Source organism: Sus scrofa, chromosome 17 (assembly GCF_000003025.6).
Source record: "Sus scrofa isolate TJ Tabasco breed Duroc chromosome 17, Sscrofa11.1, whole genome shotgun sequence".
In the NCBI taxonomy this organism is placed as follows: Eukaryota; Metazoa; Chordata; class Mammalia; order Artiodactyla; family Suidae; genus Sus; species Sus scrofa.
Window position 1 is genome coordinate 5,636,368 of NC_010459.5, and position 13,496 is coordinate 5,649,863.

At 36.5% G+C, this 13,496-nt stretch overlaps 1 protein-coding gene across 50 annotated transcripts in view; it reads left to right on the top strand.

Moving 5' to 3' along the window:
- Positions 1–13,496, top strand: part of PCM1 (pericentriolar material 1) — a 108,827-nt gene that overhangs the window by 39,442 nt on the left and 55,889 nt on the right. For 46 of the 50 annotated variants that reach the window (XM_021077927.1, XM_021077944.1, XM_021077933.1 and 43 more), the window contains 8 exons: positions 321–461; positions 1,004–1,194; positions 3,331–3,531; positions 5,960–6,179; positions 6,290–6,435; positions 6,959–7,149; positions 9,627–9,798; positions 12,303–12,661. In XM_021077927.1, coding sequence (XP_020933586.1) covers positions 321–461; positions 1,004–1,194; positions 3,331–3,531; positions 5,960–6,179; positions 6,290–6,435; positions 6,959–7,149; positions 9,627–9,798; positions 12,303–12,661 — 1,621 coding nt within the window. The remainder of the gene's footprint in view (positions 1–320; positions 462–1,003; positions 1,195–3,330; positions 3,532–5,959; positions 6,180–6,289; positions 6,436–6,958; positions 7,150–9,626; positions 9,799–12,302; positions 12,662–13,496) is intronic. The other 4 variants (XM_021077941.1, XM_021077946.1, XM_021077949.1 and 1 more) reach the window with 1 other exon arrangement.

A 13,496-nucleotide genomic window follows, 5' to 3' on the forward strand; every position in this document is an offset into this window, starting at 1 on the left:
TTTTTCTTGTTCTCATTCTAAGAATGTCCAAAGGAATATATGCCAGAGTTGGCTTGAGTATATGAAATTTTCCACAGTGACAGTCCCTTGTGTCTCTGTTGTTGTGGAGGGTTGGTTACTATTGGCCAACTTTTTACCCTGTATTTTCATCTTTGTTTTCTTATGTCAGGTGTTTTTTGGATCATGGTAGCAGTTGAGGTGTGGTAATAACTTAAACATGGTACTACTAGAGCCCTAGAGAAGTAATAAAATAATTGCTTTTCTGAAATTAACATAATTGCTTTAATTCCTTATAATAGGTTTTACTAATCCTTTTTTAGCTATCAGCCACTAGTGCCGGTAATTGTCCCACAAAAAAATATATGCCAACTGTTACTTCAACCCCAACTGTTAATGAAAATGAAACTAGTACAAGCAAATCTGTTTTTGAGCCTGAAGATTCTTCAGTGGTAGATAATGAGGTATGATATATTATACCTTGTTGTTCCTGGGTCTTAAATCATATTTGAGGAGGAAAACAGAGTATATGTGAAACATGTCTTTAAATGTAGCCTGCTATGTGTCTTTTAGTTGTGGGAAGAAACAATTTTTTCCAAAAAGTAATTAAGTTGGGATCTTTTCAAAATAGTCTTACTCTTTATTAGCAAATGTTTGACAGAATTAATGTAAGGGATAATTACAGAAAATAGTAATCACTTCAATTAGAAAAACCTGATCTTTGCCATTTGTTGATCTGTTACTTATAGAAAACATTGTTGCTTTCTCTTAATAGTTAAATGTTCTTGGGTGATACTTGTTTTCGTTAAGAAGTAATGATTGCCTGATTTTTTTCCTTTTTCTTTACTGTAATATTTTAACCTTCATGGATATCTCAGTGTAAAAAGGATAGAATGAGAATAGGAATTTTTTATTGGTATTGACAATAGTGTTAATCTGTTTTTCTCTAAGGCTAAAATAAATCCAAATATTTCTACTAACTTGATTCTGATTTTTAAAATAACAGTTGTGGTCAGAAATGCGAAGACATGAAATGTTAAGGGAAGAGCTGCGGCAGAGAAGAAAGCAGCTTGAAGCTCTGATGGCTGAACATCACAGGAGGCAAGGTCTGGCTGAAACTGTATCGCCAATGGCTGTTTCATTGAGAAGTGAGGGATCTGACAATCTGTGTACGCCTCAGCAAAGTCGAACAGAAAAGTAAGAGAGCTCTTTAAATCATTTTTTAAAAATATTTCCTACCTAAGCACTCTAGATTAGGCAGCTTCATTTCTCCCTACATCACAGCACAAATCTATTTCAGTGAGGCTCATGTTTAAGCATCACCTTTGTGACTCGGTTTACTTAAATCAGCAACTGTGTTCTAACTTCTCATAGAATCGTCTTTTTCTCTTAATTTTTTTTTCCTTTTTGGGGCCCCACCTGCAGCATATGGAAGTTTCCAGGCTAGGGGCCGAATCGGAGCTACAGCTGCCAGTCTAGGCCACAGCCACAGAAATGCAAGATGTGAGCTGTTTTCTGCAGACTACACCATAGCTCACAGCAATGCCGGATCCTTAACCCACTGAGCAAGGCCAGGGATTGAACCCGCATCCTTATGAATACTAGTTGGGCTCGTGACCTGCTGAGCCACAGTTGGGACTCGTTAAAAGCTTTTTTTGATTGACCTAAGACACTTGATCAGACATTGATAACAAATTTTCTTGAGTTTGTTTAAGCCTTACTTTCTTAGCTAAGTTTCAAGTTTAGAAAAAGAAAATGCTTGATATTTTGTAGTGGTTTTCTATCAGGTCAGAAATAAGTGCTTTTTTGCTTAAATTGAGTATCTGCTATTTGTAAGTTTCCTAAGAATTTTAAAACATTTCATTGTATAAAACACTTAGTTTTTTAGGATTTATGTTTGAAATTTCCATATTTAAAATATTTTTAAAAGAATTGGTTACCCAGGAGTTCCTGTCGTGGCTCAGCAGAAATGAATCTGACTAGTATCCATGAGGACACAGGTTCGATCCCTGGCTTTGCTCAGTGGGTTAAGGATCTGGTGTTGCTGCGAGTTGTGGTGTAGGTCACAGACACGGTTCAGATCTGGCATTGCTGTGGCTGTGTCATAGGCCGACAGCTAGCGCTCCGATTAGACCCCTAGCCTGGGAACTTTCATATACCCCTGGGTGCAGCCCTAAAAAGACAAAAAGACCAAAAAAAAGAGAATTGGTTATCCATGAGTTCAGTTATTTATCCATATAGTAGTATTCAGATCTAAAATTTTGAAATCCAAAATTTTTATGATTTTACCTTTTGATAGCCTCACATGGCATTTCTGAAACATTGCACTAAGCCTCACTGTCTGTCTTATTCCTAAAAGAACTATTCTTGTCCTTGGAATGCCAGTATACATTTTATTGATCAAACTATATCTACAGTATTTTATTGTGTTCTGAGTACCACACCTCTGTACTTTAAAAAGTTTCTTTAGATTGTTTTGATAGGCATCTAGCTTTGAGAACTGTGGGTCTAGAATTGTTCTTTCTAATATGGTAGTTACTAAATATAAGTGGCTCTTTATTTTTACTTTTTTTATTTTTTAATTTTTTTTGTCCTTTTATCATTTCTTGGGCCGCTCCCACGGCATATGGAGGTTCCCAGGCTAGGGGTCTAATCGGAGCTGTAGCTGCTGGCCTACACCAGAGCCACAGCAACGTGGGATCCAAGCCATGTCTGTGACCTACACCACAGCTCATGGCAATGCCGGATCCTTAACCCACTGAGCAAGCCCAGGGATTGAACCTGAAACTTCATAGTTCCTAGTCGGATTCATTAACCACTGAGCCACAATGGGAACTCCTATAAGTGGCTCTTTAAATTAAAATCAAACAAAATTTAAAAACTGATTTTCTCCCTCACACCAATCACATTTCAGGTGCTCATTAGTCTTGTGTACTTAGTGGCTACGGTGTTGGGCAGCATAGTTATAGATCATCACTACTATTGCTGAAAGTTCTGTTTCATAACTGATCTAGAAAACTGTCACTCAAGGAAAAGTTGAAAGTTGAGGGGGGTTTAGTTTCGAAATAAGTTCCAGGGTATATAATTAACTATTTTAATTTACATGAGGAATTGTTTTGTGGAAAGCAGAATACACAGCTTCTCTACAACAGCAGTTGGAGAGTACCATCCATCTCAAAGTTACTTGGACTAAATGAAATTTTGTATACACACACATATATATATGCATATACATACATATATATTTTTGTACAATGTCTGGCACATAGTAGGAATTAAAGTATTTAGCTCATCTCCAGAATGATCTCATGTTTTTTGTCTCTTAATCTCTAGAACAATGGCAACTTGGGGGGGTTCTACCCAGTGTGCACTAGATGAAGAGGGAGATAAAGATGGTTACCTTTCTGAAGGAATAGTTCGGACAGATGAAGAGGAAGAAGAGGAACAAGATGCCAGTTCCAATGATGACTTTTCTATGTATCCTCCTAACAGTGTGAATCATAATTCTTATAATGTAAAGGAAACTAAAAATAGGTTAGTTTCACTGTTTTAATTTTTTACTTGATTTGAAGAGTTACAGGTCTTCCTGACACTAAGCAGTTTTTCGATTCTCTGAAGCAATTGGGTGTCCTGCAGTGTTAGTAAATTCTCACACTGGCCACTTAGACTTAGGGCAAACTCCACAAGAGGCTAAGTCCCATAAGACTGCCCTCACTTCAGATGCTGTTTTAAAGTCTCAAGTCTTCAGGACACCTACATTTCTGTCTGACTTGCTTACAAATTTGGGGGTTCCCACAGCCCTTCTTCAGGTTCCGTAGTTTTCTAAAACAACTCACAGAACTCAGGAAAATACTTAGTTACTGATTTATTGTGAAAGATACCACTGAAGAGCAGCCAAATGGAAGAGATGAGTAGTGCAAGGTATGGGATGGGTGGGTGGTCCAGAGCTCTTATGCCCTTATGGGCACGCTAGCCTTCTAGCCTCCGAGCACTTCAGCATGTTCACCAACTCAGGAACTTTCCTAACCTCCTTGATTAGGGGTTTTTATGGAGTTTTTGTTACATAGGCACAAATGATTAAATCATTGACCATTGGCAGTTAAGCTCAATCTCTCTCTCTGGAAGTTGTGGGGGTGGGAGGATGGGACTGAAAGTGTATGGCACTGAATGGTTTTTCTGATGACAACACCGCCCCCCCCCCCCCATATCAAGCTAGTTAGAGCCTGCCTAGAAGGAGCTTATTATGAATAACAAAGATAATCATCACTCAGGAGATGGCCAAGAATTTTAGGAGCTGTATGCTGGGAACCTGGGACAAAGTCTGTGTATGTTATTTATTTTATCCTAAGAGTATTACCCTGTTGCTGGAGATACTTTGCAGCTAGATAGGATCAAGATTCATAAGCTGCCGGGGGCCAGCTCCCAGCGGCCAGGGAGTATACACTTTTCCCATAGGAGAGGGACAGCATCAGCGAATGTACATATGGAGACAGCCTCTTTGTCCCTTCTTTCAGGGCACTGGACTGCTCAGACTTTATTGGCATAAGTGGTTGATTATATAGACAGTTTTTCACTACAGATTACATCACAGTGTTAAAAGTACATTGGTTAACTATTAGGCTTTGTTTTTTGATCACATGGTATAGTAGCAATTCGTCATGTTTTAAAATCTTCAACTTAAGTAAATTTAGTGAGTACAGTTCAAGGACAAACAGGTGCAGCATATAATGTAGGAAAGAGGAGACTCGGCACAAACCATCTCATGGCCAGCCAGTTCCCACAAGCTGAAGAAGTTACAGACACAAAAAAATCTTGTCTTCAGACTAGTGTCAATCTTCAAAGTGTCCTTGGCAGGGAACCAGTATGAGAAAATACAAATCAACTTAGCCAGCTACCACTAAAAGTTTCTAAAATCAAGGACAAAACTCACAGCTGGGTTCTTTTGGTCAAGAATAATATATGTCTGACTTCTAAGAACTTCATTAAAATCCTAACTCTAAAGTTTACTGTGTAGTTAGTAGATAAACACTATGTTTTAATTAAGCTGGATATGAATAGGGAAAAGTCCTTCAGGATGAAATTCTTACTATATTATTATTGTAATTTTGTTAAATCACAAATCACCACAGGAAAATAAGAACGGAAAATAAGAATGATAAGTAAATAATCAGGAAAGACTGAGGAAAACTGAATAACAAGTGAATAACAGAAAAGACCAAGTCATCCATGAAACAATCCCCACTCAGCAATGCAAAATGGAAATTGTTTTCTGGAAAACTTAGTTTTCCACCTATGTCAGCGGGTGAGCTTTATTGTCTTCTGGGGCCTGTCTTCGGAATTGTGCCGTACAGGCAGACATCTCCTTGTTTAGGAACCTACCCTCGGAATTGCACCGTTCAGACAGGCCCCTTTTCCTGATTAGGAGCTTGCCCTCGGAATTGCACCATTCAGGCAAGCCCCCTTCCTTGGCTCCTTGTATCTTCTCGGCTCTCCGCAATAAGCTTTGATATTTGCTTTTATTTTGTGGAACTAAGCAGTAATAATAAAAAAATTGTAGATAGTAAAAAAGGTCTGTGAACAAAAATATCTATAGCATTGTTATTTATAACTGAAAAATGTTTCATGTATAAAAGATGGCTAAGTAGTCCCACTTAATGGAATGTTATGTGGCTAAGCTTAAAGAATGGAAAAAAATGCTTATGATATAGTAACTTTTTATTTTGCAGAATATATGGACACTTTTAAAACATAAATGACAAAAGACTGGAAAACAATAAAAAATGATTTTGTACAAAGCTAAAAATCCAAATTTTTTCTCTCTGTATTTCCCATACATTTTAAGTTCTATGAATTAAAAAGGAAAAGGCTACATGCCTGTGGACCAGGGTATCAGGGTTTATTGCCAGATTTTAAAGACCAGATAATTACAGAAGATGATTTAATGCTTTAAATCTTGTGTTAGGTGGAAGAACAATCGCCCTTTTTCAGCAGATGGAAACTATCGTCCTTTAGCCAAAACGAGGCAGCAGAATATTAGCATGCAGCGTCAGGAAAACCTTCGCTGGGTATCAGAACTCTCTTATGCAGAAGAGAAAGAACAATGGCAAGAACAAATCAATCAGCTAAAGAAACAACTTGATTTCAGCGTCAATATTTGTCAGACCTTGATGCAAGATCAGCAGGTAAAGTTTACTATGAAAATAAATTTGTTTAATCTTGTTTTTGAAACATTTTGAAAAATGTTTTCTCAAGTCATCAGTAACTATGACAAATAATATTTTCCTTTCCATAGGCTCTGTCTTGTCTGCTACAAACTCTTCTCACGGGTCCTTACAGTGTTATGCCCAGCAATGTTGCATCTCCTCAAGTACATCTTATAATGCACCAGTTGAACCAGTGCTATACACAGCTAACATGGCAACAGAATAATGTGCAAAGGTAATGTTTCTTAGAAGTAGTGAGAGTGTATAGCAAGTGCTAAAACTGAGCAAGAGTTTTATAGTTATCTTCTGGGAGGAAAGGGCTTGGGCCAAGTTGCATATTTGAATGTTCTTTGTCATCTGAGAATTTTATAAGCCATGATTTTGCCCAGTGTTTCCTTTTAATACTGTGGACCTGACTTTTGTTTTAAAAATTTATAGTATTCAACTTTACTTACCTTAGATGAGTTATGTAGTGTGTAAATTTCTACTTATCTCAGTAAAGCTGTGAATAGCAATAAAAATGAGTTTGATGTAATTATGTCTGCTTTTTGACAGAAGTGCTCATACAGTTCTTGTTCGAAAGGCTGTGTTATTTAATTAAGCCTGCAGAACAAGCACATATTTGTTGTAAGCATCAGAGCAGTCAGTTTTTTCTGTATACTATTATATCATTTCTTATGTATATTCTTTCTGGATATATTTTAAATAGATGGCAATGTAACTGATCTTTAAATTACTGACTACTTAACTTTTTATAGGTTGAAACAAATGCTAAATGAACTTATGTGCCAACAAAATCAACATCCAGAAAAACCTGGAAGCAAGGAAAGAGGCAGTAGCACATCACACCCTCCTTCTCCCAGTTTATTTTGTCCTTTCAGCTTTCCAGCACAGCCTGTAAATCTGTTTAACCTACCGGGGTTTACTAATTTTTCATCATTTGCACCAGGTAAGTGACTGAAAACTTAAATAAGTAAATGCAAAGTTTTTGAGAATAACATTAATCTATTACATAGATTTTAATCAGTCCCTTTTGGAATGGTAGGAAATGTTTACAAAGATACAAACACCTTTCTATATTGATTCTTTATAGTGAATGCCTAAGGTTAACATGGTTGCTAATTAAATTAAGTAAATTCTTAAATTCTGACTGATGGCTCTATCTTACACCTTTGAATTATTCAGTATCAAGAAGAAAGGGAATTAACCCATTTACTATACATTAGGCACTATGTAAAATGTTAGGAGAGGAGAGATGAATAAGGCAATGTCTTGAGGAGGAGCTTCATGTCTTGGTTGGGAAATATATCACTAGACTAAAGATGAGTGTTTAGGTTTATATTTAATTTTATTTAGTTTAGGCTTTTATTCATTCTTTTTTTTGTGTGTGCCAGTCATCTGCCAGACACTATATAAATGACTGGAATTCAAAGATAAGTAAGGTTCATCCTTTAAGGAATATAGAGTCTAGTGAAGAAGCTAAGAATGTCAATAAATACTTAGTGCTTAGCTGTGGGTGCTGTAGCAGTGGAGCAGATGAGGTGAGTGGCCTACTTTTCCTTGGGCAAGAGGTTTTACAGCACCATCTGTTTTTTTTTTTTTTTTTTTTTTTCCAGAGAGAGTGATATTAAAGCTGAAGAATGAATAGAATTTGTTTCCTGGGATGTTAGAAGGGAAAGTACTTATTATTATTTATGTATTTTTTTCCTTTTTAATGGCAGCACCCACAGCACATGGAAGTTCCTGGGCCAGGGACTGAATCTGAGCCATAGCTGCGACCTGAGCTGCAGCTGCAGCAACGCCAGATCCTTTAACGCCCTGTGCCAGCCTGAGGGTCAAACTCCCGTCTCCACTGTGACCCAAGCCTCTGTAGTCAGATTCTTAACGTAGTGTACCACAGCAGGAAGTCTGAGAAAGGATTTACTTATCAGTGGATCCACTTATCAGTGGATCCACTTATAAGGCACTGGAACAGTATTATCACTTTGAGAGTTTAGAGGTCCTTAAGTAAGTATGGGTGGTGTTCAGGGGAAGGGTAATTAATGTGGCTGGAGAGCAGCAGAGGCCTTTGTGCTGTTCAAAGAAACTTAGACTTGCTTACTAGAAGGGCTGTTGGAGGATTTTGAGCAGGGAGATAGCATGAGATTTATATTTTAGAAAAATTAACTAGTGAGAATGTTGAGAGATTGGGGGAAGGAACTGAGAATAGAAGGCTACTGCAGTGATGTCAGGGAAGGAATGATGGTTTGATCTAAGGCATCGGCAGTATCAGTAATTTAAAATACATTCTGGAAGTAGACAGGGTTAAGTAGTCTGTTAGATGAGATGAGTCTGAAGACGGAGGATGTGAAGGTGTTTGCCAGGGAATATAGGAGGAAAAAAAGGGTTGGGGAGCTTCGTGAATATAAATGGCCATGTATAACAGTGTATTTTATTAAGAGGATTATAAAAGCTATTAAACAATTTAACAAGCTTTTCTGTTCTCGAATGTAGATTAATATGGGCAGCAGACTTTTTTTTTTTGCTTAGGACTATACCTGCAGCATATTCAAGTTCCCAGGCTATGGGTCAAATCAGAATTGCAGCTCCTGGCCTATACCACAGCCACAGCAGTGACAGATTTGAGCTGTGTCTGCAACCTACACCACAGCTCACTGCAATGCCCAATCCCTAAGCCACTGAATGAAGCCAGGGATCAAACCACATTTTCATGGTTACTAGTTGGATTCGTGACCGCTGAGTGACAAGTAGTATGAGAAAATTGCATTGCAGTTCCTTTTCATCATAATATGTATTATACTCATGCCAGCCTGTACAAAGACTTTACATTCTTCACAATCCGGTTCAGTTTTGTGAAATCTTCCCTGATCCCCTTCTCCCCCAAGTTGTTAGTGGCTCCTTGCAGATATCTCTAATATAGCAGTATATGCTAAGTATTTTATTATATTTTACTTCCCAAGTAGAATACAGTGGAAAGAACATAAGCTCTGAAGTCATGCAGTCAGTCATACAGATCTAACCTGCACTATCATTTACTGGGCATTTGATTTCTGAGCCTCTCACCAGTTAAAATGAATATAGTACCTGTTTGAGAGTGTTGTTTTGAGCATTTAACAAGGTAACATGTAAAGTGCCTGTAGTAGAGTCTTGCACTGAGTAATACTTTGATAACTGTCAAGTACTTTTATTTCAAAACTTTAACTCTTAAGATGGTGGGAATTAATATTTATCTTCGATTCATCAGTGCTGAAAACATAGTTGATTGAGCTGTAAAAACTGATTGAATAAATGAGTTTGTTTTAATTACAATTTTTTTGATGGATTTGAGTGGCATGTTTAATTAAAACTATCTTTCAGTTTCATATTAATGCTAAGAGTGCTTCTTTTTTGTTTTACCCATTGTTTTGTTTTGTTTTTTTAAATTAGGTGTGAATTTCAGTCCTTTGTTTCCTTCTAATCTTGGAGATTTTTCTCAGAATATTTCTACACCCACTGAACAACAGCCACCATTAGTCCAGAATCCTTCAGGGAAAACAGAATACATGGCTTTTCCAAAACCTTTTGAAAGCAGTTCTTCTATTGGAACAGAAAAACAAAGGTACTTGACTGTAAACACTTATTTGCTTAAACATCACTTTGTCATTACATCTAATTATATGTAATTTGAAAATGTATTTAGGGAGGATGTTTGTGATTGTTTGGCTTGATAATATTAGGACTATGAAGCTTTTACCAGCTGTCTGTCAGGTGTATACCTCCTAACCCTAGTTACAAGAGCGGTTCAGTTTTGGTCAGGGTGTCCTTTGAGATTTCACTTTGGAAGGGTATGACCTAACCTATAGAATGTCTTTGGCCTTGATTTGATATCTGTCATTGAAGGTTATGCCAGTTCACTGTTTGTTCATTTAAAACTAGAAACTGATGTTAACTGCTGAGGGATAGTTGTTATAAAGTGATAGCTCTTTTATTTGATTCATAGCCTATGTTTAGAATAAGTTCCTAAGGCCCATCCAGATGTAATTTTGAGTACTCTTAGATTAGGAAAACAGTTTTTGCCAAGGAAGTTTTAGTGATATCAATCATAGATGGGATTTCTTTTTCTCTCTTTCTCACATTTATTACTTTTTAATATAATCTTCCTAAGTACAATGTTTTATTCAAATTATGTAAAAGACTTGTTGGATTGGTTCAGGTTAATCATCCTCTAAGCATTTTTATGGCTTGATTAATGTTTTTATTGATTGTTTTAATCCAGAAAATGATTTTGATAGCCAGCTGGTAAAAAAAAATCTTATTGCCTCTTTATTATTGTTATTTACTTCAGAAAAAAAACTTTAAAAGAATGAAATACGAGAGGTCAGTTGAGCTTAATACTGCTGTGTCAAAAAGTATCTCTATAATTTTGTCTTTCTTAGTCTTTTATGTATAAATATGCAATTCACATTACTTTTCCCTTTAGTTAATGTGATTGGGCATGTCTTAAGATCTTAAATTAGCATTTTGACAGTTTTAACTGTTAAATCATCAACTTTTTGTTTATTTTTTACTTGGTTAGTCAAAAATTCTTGGAATTCAACTTAATACTTGCCTTCAGGAATCCTTTGATGGACCCTTGTAGACTCTTTTTCTTAGCTCTACTAACCATTTTTTTCCTATTAAATATCATTTTGTGCATGACAGTTCTCTTTTATCAGCCTAAAACAATGTTTAGTGCACAGTCAACATTCAGAAATGATGGTTGCTGTATCTCCATCATAAACAGTAAATACTTAAGCAAAGCTTTAGTGAGTAGCCTTCCTGTTGGAAGGCCCCTGCTTCATTGTTATTCATATTTTACATAATTGTTAGTTTAAAAAAAAAAAATGGATGGATCTGGGTATATGCTGTTACTTTAGGTATTCAATCTACTTCAAATTAGACCTTATTTCCTCCTAAGATTTCAACTATTATAGGTTCCTTGAATTAAATGGCTGGAGATAACAAGAGGTCAGATGAAACATTATAGTCTTGAGCTGGGGTCAGAAAACTTTTCCTGTAAAGGAAATAGTAAATAGTAAATATTGCAGACCATAGTATCTGTCGTAACCATTTATCTCTGCTGTTTTGCACAAAGTGGTTATAAACAATATGTGAACAGATGAATTACTATGTTCCAATAACACTTGATTTATGGGAAATGAAATTTGAATTTTATATCATTTTCATGTATCACAAAACTATTTTTCTCCTTTTAAATTTTTTTCAACCATTTGAGAATATAAAGGTCATTTAACTCTCAGGGCATACAGAAACATGCAACAGGCTGAATACAAGCCATCTTCGTCTTGAGTTCATCCCTATAAGACAGTTTTTCCCAAATTATATTCTCAGAAACACTGTTGTCCATGTCAGGTTCTGTAATAAATAGTTTTGGACATCTTGTTCTCTTGTGTTCCCTTCTAAGACATTTATAAAGTACATTGGCATATTAAAAGTTATGAGAAATACTGCAGACCTGTTTAGCTTTGTTTTGACTATTTTTTTTTCCAAATTTAGACAACCAGTGTATATCTATTAACATGTTAAAGGAGGCCAATATGTAAAAGATAAAATTTGGAAAATGATACTAACAGAGTTAAATTAGACTTAATGTACAGAGAAGTAAATTAACTGGTTGCATGACCAACTGTTTTCACCACATTGTGGTTGTATTTGAACTGCTTTAGGTGACAGATCCATGTATGTTTCTAAACTCTCTATTTACGGTTCTTTTTCAGCTGTTTCTCCAAGTTTATTTTTTTCCTTGTATGTCTCATACTCCTTTGATTTTTTTTCTTTTCTACTCTTTTCCATCATGTATGCTGGATCTTTGGGTTTGGAACTTGCATTGGTGAAAGTGGTTGCATGAGAAAGATCCAAAATTAAAGCTTAAAGTAACCTTTACACATTAGGTTGTGTAATATTTTTATGTTTAATGTACATTTTGTGGGAATATAGTTATAGTCTTTGGGCAATTTTATTTACCTGAATCTACTAGTAGACTATAAATTAAGTATATCTGGAGTTTCAGTAGACATAGAAATATATCATTGTAATGTGTAAAAAATTATTTTCATTGATAAGGAATCAAAAACAGCCTGAAGAGGAGGTCGAGAACAGTAGGACACCATGGTTATATGACCAAGAAGGTGAAGCAGAAAAACCATTTATCAAGACTGGATTTGCAGTGTCTGTAGAGAAAACAACAAATAGTAATCGTAAAAATCAGTTAGATACCGGTAGGAGAAGACGCCACTTTGATGAAGAGTCATTAGAAAGCTTTAGCAGTATGCCTGATCCAGTAGATCCAGCAACAATAACTAAAACATTCAAGACAAGAAAAGCATCTGCACAGGCCAGCCTGGCATCTAAAGATAAAACTCCCAAATCGAAGAGTAAGAAGAAGCATTCTACTCAGCTGAAAGGCAGAGTTAAAAATATTGGTAAGTCTTGAATTCTGTTGAATAATGATCATCATAAATATTAGTAACCTTGCTCTTGAATTTGACATGTATAATTTCATTGTGCCCTAGGTGAGTAGGCACTGTTCAAGACCTACTTAAAGTCGTTTTTTAATTATATTTGAAGAATTTTTAAATCAAATTTATCAAGTAGGGTTTAATGTAGATATTTTAAAACATGGGATTCTTTTTTGTGATTCGTAAAGCTTTTTTTTTTTTTTTTGGTCTTTTTGCCATTTCTAGGGCCACACTCGCAGCATATGGAGGTTCCCAGGCCAGGGGTTGAATTGGAGCTGTAGCCACTGGCCTATGCCACAGCCACAGCAACGTGGGATCCAAGCCACGTCTGCAACCTACACCACGGCTCATGGCAACGTCGGATCCTTAACCCACAGATCAAGGCCAGGGATCAAACCCTCAACCTCATGGTTCCTAGTCGGATTCATTAACCACTGAGCCATGACGGGAACTCCCTTAAAGCTTTTTGTTTCCTATTTATGTAGTTCCTATGAGCTCTGAAGTTTTACTGTTCTCTTGTTTAATATTACATGCAAAACTTTACTCATGACTTCTGGCTAGATCCTTGATGGATTAAATTTAAAGAAATGTGGGCCTCTAGCTGCACTGCGATTTTTGAATATTTGAATATCATATAGATTAAATCCTCCCCCCCCTTTTTTTTTGCTTTTTAGGACCATACCTGTGGCATATGGAGGTTCCCAGGCTAGGGGTCAAATTGGAGCTACAGCTGCTGTCCTACACGGCACAGTCACAGCAACGCAGGATCCGAGCTGCGTCTGTAACCTACACCACAGCT